At 36.7% G+C, this 7,183-nt stretch overlaps 1 protein-coding gene across 1 annotated transcript in view; it reads left to right on the forward strand.

Annotated features, from left to right (window-relative positions):
- Positions 1–538, forward strand: part of LRRC34 (leucine rich repeat containing 34) — a 46,711-nt gene extending 46,173 nt beyond the window's left edge. Inside the window, exon 10 of the mRNA XM_049774491.1 lies at positions 335–538. Coding sequence (XP_049630448.1) covers positions 335–538 — 204 coding nt within the window. The remainder of the gene's footprint in view (positions 1–334) is intronic.
- Positions 539–7,183: the final 6,645 nt, after the last annotated feature.

The following is a 7,183-nucleotide window of genomic DNA, read 5'->3' on the forward strand; positions in this document are numbered from 1 at the left end:
TGCTGCATCCAAGGCAAATCCCCCACTACTGTGCTATCGCACCGACCCTATTCAGGATATGGGTATATATGTTTATATATATACTGGTTTTTTGGGTCAGCACTCAGGGATTACTCCTGGCTCTATGCTCAGAAATCGCTCCTGGCAGGCTCGGGGACTATATGGGATTCAAACCACCGTCTTTCTGCATGCAAGGCAAATGCCTTACCTCCATGCTATCTCTCCGATCCCTGTTCAGGGTATTTTTAACTAAATTATCACAAATACTTTAATGTTTTAGTACTGTAAATACTGTTTTTTTTTCATAGTAGTTATTCTTTAAATAACCCCCCAGGCATATTCAGACTTAATTCAAACGAGACGACTAAAAGCAGACAATACAGATGTGGAGCCGTATATGGTGGATGGAAAGATGTACCTTGCAGAAGTGTCGAATGGCCTTAAAAAGCACTATTATTGGACACCAACTTACGAAGCTGTTAGTCACAACTCAGCAAATGCAGGTTTTAGTCTTGTACCAGTAGGCCAAGATCTATGAAAAACAAGCCTTAAGATAATTTTCACAAACTGTAGTATTGATTTCACAGATTAATACTTTAATGCCCTTTTCCATAAATTAGGATGTTATTTTATTAAGTGTATCAAAGAAATCACTATTAAAACTGTGTATAATTGTCCATTGAAGAAACCAAGTAGTGGAACTTTATAAAAGAAATTTAGCCCTAGAGAAAGAAATCGAGACACAGGAATAATTTCTTTATATAATGAATATATATAACTAAATAATAAAATAATAAATAATAAAATAGAACATAACAAAATCATTATGATACCTTAAAAGTTAGGATAACTAAGTGTATGTATATATACATACATACATACATATATAAACACAAACTTTCCAAACACATCAGTGCTCCACTGAACTTTATTACTATCTTAGGGGATGCCAGTAACCTCTTGTAATTTGTTTACAACCTTTTGTTGTAAACTACTCTTCCTAAATGAAGTCATGAAATTTGCTTATCCATGGATGGATATGGAGAGTATTATGTTGAGCAATTTGAGTCAGAGAGAATGAGATAGACTAGAATGATTGCACTCATTTGTGGGATGTAAAAATAAATAGCATGATAATAATACCTAAAGGCAATAGAGACAAGTACCAAGAGGACTGGTCCATGGTAGGAAGCTTGTTACAAAGAGCAGTTAGGATAGAAAAAGGACCACTATGATAATTATAGTTGGAAATGATCACTCTGGACAAGAACTGAGTGCTGAAAGGAGGTAAAATGATAATTATGATACCTCTTCAGTAACAATATTGTAAACCAGTGTCTAAAGGAAAAAAGGGAGGAGAGAGAAAGAGAGAGAGAGAGAGAGAGAGAGAGAGAGAGAGAGAGAAGAAAATGTCTGCCATAGGAAAGTAAGCATGAGGGAAAGCAGGAGAAGGTGGGGGAAGGAAACTAGGGACATTGGTATTGGGAAATGTGCACTGATGAAGGGGTGGGTATTGGACATTGTATGACTGAAATTCAACCATGAACAACTTTTTAACTATTTCACAGTGATTCAAACTAAATTTAAAGATTAAAAGCAAAACAAAAATTGCCCTTTCTGGGGCCAGAGCAATAGTACAGCAGATAGGCACTTGCTTTTCACATGGCTGAATCTGGTTTGATTCCCAGTATCCCATATGGTCTCCCAAGCACCTCTGGGAATAATTCTTCAGTGCAAAGCCAGGAGTAATCCCTGAGCACTGCCCAGTATGGCCCAAAACCAAAATAAATAAATAAATAAATAAAACCAGTCTTCCAAAGACTGTGGGAAGGGTGCTTTCCTTGCATGTGGTCAACCAACACAGGTTTGATCCCTGGCACCCCAATGATCCCAGGAGCCAACCAGGAGTAAGACCTGGCTGTGCAACTCTGTGACCCCCCCCCCCAAAAAAAAAAACTGATTTCATAGCCTATCTTGTCTTCTAATTGATCCCTCTAAGAAGGCAAAAGAAACAGGTTCTTTAATACAGATAGTCACAGTATATTCCTTGCATACAAAGCAAAAAAGATGTTGGTTTAGTATAAATTATTGCCTCTCAAGACAAAGTATAGAAAAACAATTAGTTGTAAACGGTGGATTTTGAATATAGGCGAGGTTCTGTAATCTAAAAGAAAATACCATATGATCACACTGTATAAGAACTGGATACTGAAAGGCCATGAAGTGATAAGCATGATAACCTGTCAATACAAGGTGTTTAAAAAAATGAGAGAGAGTGAGTGAGAGAGAGAGAGAGAGAGAGAGAGAGAGAGAGAGAGAAGGGGGAAGAGGAGAAAAAGAAGAAAAATGTGGGCCCAGAGAAGATAGCACAGCAGCGTTTGCCTTGCAAGCAAGCTGATCCAGGACCAAAGTGCTTGGTTCGAATCCCGGTGTCCCATATGGTCCCCCGTGCCTGCCAGGAGCTATTTCTGAGTAGACAGCCAGGAGTAACCCCTGAGCACCGCCAGGTGTGGCCCAAAAACCAAAAAAAAAAAAAAAAGGAAGAAAAATGTACCAGTTATAGACAGGAGGGGGGGAGGCAAGTGGGGACATTGGTGGAGGAAATTGGATACTGGTGAAGGGCATTATACATTGTATTACTGAAACTCAATCATGAACAACTTTGTATATGTGAAAAAAAAAACTATTATGAATAACCTTGTAACCAGTGTTTAAATAAAGTAATTTAAAATAAAAAGAAAATAGCATGTCTTTAAATTCTGAGTAAGGAGATGAAATAAAGGTAGCACTCAGCTTTATTTATACTTACCAGAGTTTTGGCTTTCACTTGAAAGTATTATGAATTCCTTACATTATAACTGTACTTATTCCAAAATTTTAACAAAAAATTACACCTGCCACCATCCATTCCTTTAATAAATGACACAACTAAGACAAGTATCACTTACACATTTACGACCTTGAAATCTGAATAGAACTTATACGCAATACCTTACATACTGGAGAGATGGCATGAAATTGTGTGTGCACATGATTGTGCATTTGTAGATATCTGCATGCTGACTGTGGTAATAGTTATGAAATGGAAAGAACATCTAAATAATGAGGCATCATTTAAACCGAATGCTATATAGTTGTTGAGCCATAAAATACCTAAAAGCTTAATACACCCATTCTTGTGCCCTCAGAGATGAATTTGAGTGACCTAGGACAAATGGTTGCTATTTTTTTAATATTTAGAGTTGGTTGAAAAATATACAATAGTTCATTTTATGAACGAAATATGTGCATGGACTTCAAGGTTTTTTCATATAAGTCTTTTTTTTTTTAATGCATAATTTTTTTTTTATTTAAACACCTTGATTACATACATGATTGTGTTTGGGTTTCAGTCATAAAAGGAACACCACCCATCACCAGTGCAACATTCCCATCACCCAAGTCCCAAATCTCCCTCCTCCCCACCCAACCCCCGCCTGTACCCTAAACAGGCTCTACATTTCCCTCATACATTCTCAATATTAGGACAGTTCAAAATGTAGTTATTTCTCTAACTAAACTCATCACTCTTTGTGGTGAGCTTCCTGAGGTGAGCTGGAACTTCCAGCTCTTTTCTCTTTTGTGTCTGAAAATTATTATTACAAGGGTGTCTTTCATTTTTCTTAAAACCCATAGATGAGTGAGACCATTCTGCGTTTTTCTCTCTCTCTCTGACTTATTTCACTCAGCATAATAGATTCCATGTTCATATAAGTCTTAATGGCAAAGAAAACTATCACAGGCCACAGGGGACTGCTCAGTGATTAAACTCAGATTGTATTTGTTGTGCCACACCCAGTGGTTACTGAAAACTATGCTTTAGGGGACTGTAAAAGCATGCAATCTTGTCCCCATACCACCATTTTGCCGTTAGCATTTTTTAAAAAACAAGCTCCAGTGACAGAGAGATAGCACAGCAGTAGGGTGTTTGCCTTGCACGCAGCCTATCCAGGACGGATGGTGATTTGAATCTTGGCATCCCATATGGTCCCCCAAGTCTGGCAGGAATGATTTCTGAATGCAGAGCCAGAAGTAATCCCTGAGCACCACTGGTGTGACCCCCCAAAAGAAACAAATAACAACAACAAATATATATATTAAAAAAATCAAGCTCCATAGAAATAATTTGCTAAGTCCAAAGACGACCTCCTTCTGAAAATGACTAACTCCTGAGGCTTTTCTGATAACTAGCTGCTAAAATGACCTTGCAATTGTAACTACATTCACCAATTGTGAACCTGCTTATCTACTTGTGCACATCTGCTCTAGGAAGATGTACTCCACCACTCTTCAAAAGGTTTGAAAAAAACTTTAATCAAGGCTGCACTTAACCCCCACTGGGGTGAAGTGCAATTGTCCTGGGACTAATAAAAAATTCCTGACTCAAAAAAAAAAAAAAAAATTCCTGACTCAAGCTTTGCTGAGTGCTTCCATCTTAGAACCTAACAGAAGTCAGTCAAGTCCAGCACATTCTTTACAGCTTCCTACACCAAGGTACTTTTTGAACTCAAGCACTGAAGTTGAAGCCAGAGAAGCTTTTTCTAAGACACAGAAACAAGACTATTTGTACTCGACATTTACACTGTATATTCCTTTTAGAGACATTAGCTCCAAACAACAGTATGTTGGAGGTACTTTCCTTTATATTGTTGGGGTGGTTCAGGGATGGAATTGGCAGCTGCTTGAAATTTCCAACATTCTTGGGAAAGTCAGACTAGCTCTTTGATGCTTCAAACTGGATGGTCATGGTAGGGATTTGAATTCTTTTTTCCTTTTGGTTTTTGGACCACACTCAGAGACATTCGCATTTACTCCTGCCACTGTGCTCATAAATCACTTCTAATGAGACATGGGGGCTATGTGGTGCTGTGGATCAAACCTGTGCACAAGAGAAGTGCCCTACCTGCTACTGCTATACTACTGCTCTGGTCCCAGGATTTTGAATTTTGTGTTATGAGAAATCAAATAGTTATAATTATTTGACAGGTAACCTTTAAAAATCACTTCTAATAAGCCTAAAATTAAAAACTGACTAATTCCATATTTTTAAATGCAACTGGTAGGAGGGGTGTAGAGGACCATTTTTCAAATGAATTGTGGGGATCATACTTTCTTTTATTCTACTCATAGTATCTTTTCCATTCTTCCTGTAGGCTATGTCAAATCTCATTTGCCTATCAAGAGGATTCTTGAGGCATCCAGTTTCTCTACCAATTGCTCAGCATTTCTTTTCTTGCCTTCACTCCAATACTGGACACTCTAGCCAGTTTTTATTGTTTTGTTATATTCAGGTGCATAGTTCTTACTTTACTGACAAGAGTAGAATTTATCTTTTTATTTTGTTTTGGGGCCACACCAGAACCCAGGGGTTACTCCTAGCTCTGTGCTCAGAAATCACTCCTGGCAGGTTCAGAGGACCAAGCTCAGTGGTTTGGCCATGTGCTCTACCTGCTGTGCTATCACCCTGGCCTGAGTTTATTTTTGGGGGTGCGAGGGGAAGGCACACCCAGCAGTGCTTAGGGGTTACTCCTGGTTCTGCACTCAAATCGCTCCTGGCAGGCTCAGTGGACTATATGGGATGCCAGGAATTGAACCCTGGCAGGGTTCATCCCGAGTTGGCCAAATGTAAGCAAATGCCCTACTGTTGTGCTATCAATAACTCCAGCCCATATCTTTTTTTTTAATGTATGGCTTTATGCATTCTGTATTTATTGTTTTTCTAGTATCAATACTGGACATATTGGGGCCGGAAAGATTGCAAGCAAATTAACTTAGCCATGCCAATTCAATAATACTACAATAAAAGAGAAAGGTTAATTAAGCAGAGGCAAAATGCTAATTACCATAATAGAGGAAATTTGGTAAACACTGCCCTCATAGTTTCAAGACATCACTGTAGCATTCTTAAAAAATATTTTCCTTAGATACTTGGATTAATGAATATGTGAATTAAGTTTAATCTTTCCATTTCAGTAGACTTAAATAGACTGAGACTGCCAATTTTCTTTAATTCCATCAAATTCCTTTGAACTTAAGTCAGAAGAGATTAGTTGAATATTTTATCTTTATAAATTACACTGAAAACCAGTATGTCAATACACATGCATGATTAGATTTCTTAGATAATTTAAAAAGTACTAAATATTATGTATTTTATACTTATGCAGTATTTTAAAATATACCCAGTTAAGTCAATTCCACGAGTGGCAATTTATTATGAAAATGTTGAGCACTGTCAAAGGATGATAATCTCTAAAGTTTACAAAATTTGGGTTTTTTTTAATTTGTTTTTGTTTTCTGGGCCACACCCAGTGACGCTCAGGGGTTACTTCTGCCTTTGTGCTCAGAAATCACCCCTGGCTTGTGGGACTATATGGGACACTGGGATTCGAATCACAGTCCGTCCTGGATTGGTGACGTGCAAGGCAAACACCCAACCACTGTGCTATCGCTCTGTCCCACAAAATTTGTTTTTTAATGTCACCTAGTTGTCCCTATGACTAGGACCACAGAGGAAATACAATTAAAAAAAAAAATCAATGCCATTAGAAAACACATTAAGTTTATTACAGGTATAGTTTAAAATCAGAAAACAAGCCATAACTAATGCCTGGCAAAAGAAATGTACCATACTGGTTTGATTAACTATAGGGATTTACATTATAGAAATAATTTAATATCCAAAATTGGACAAAAATAACAATCATATTATAGAAGTTGAGGAAGCAAACATCAAAATAACACTGAATTTTCTTTTCATTAGAAACAAAAAGGACTACTATAAAACTACAACAAAATATAGCTTAATTTAGAAAATTTCAAAACTCAAAAATTATAGGAAATGCAAATATAAAATGTTCAATAAACTGGTCATCTGATTAGTGTAATCTGCTACTAACTGAAGTTAATTTTTTTAATTTTTTGTGTAATATAATGTATCAAATTCAGAAGCCCAGTGATTTTCATTAATAGTATGCATTAAGTTTATCTCTGAAAAAATTCTTTTAAGAATTTATAATTTTAAAAAGTGCATAATAGCTATATGAGGTTTACCAAAAATTTTTTAAACTCATATTTTCATCTCCAGTAATCTAGGTATTATTAAAGCATAAACAATTTTGAAACTGTCTTTTTATTAAAAAAA

This window comes from Suncus etruscus, chromosome 6, assembly GCF_024139225.1.
Source record: "Suncus etruscus isolate mSunEtr1 chromosome 6, mSunEtr1.pri.cur, whole genome shotgun sequence".
Lineage (NCBI taxonomy): Eukaryota > Metazoa > Chordata > Mammalia > Eulipotyphla > Soricidae > Suncus > Suncus etruscus.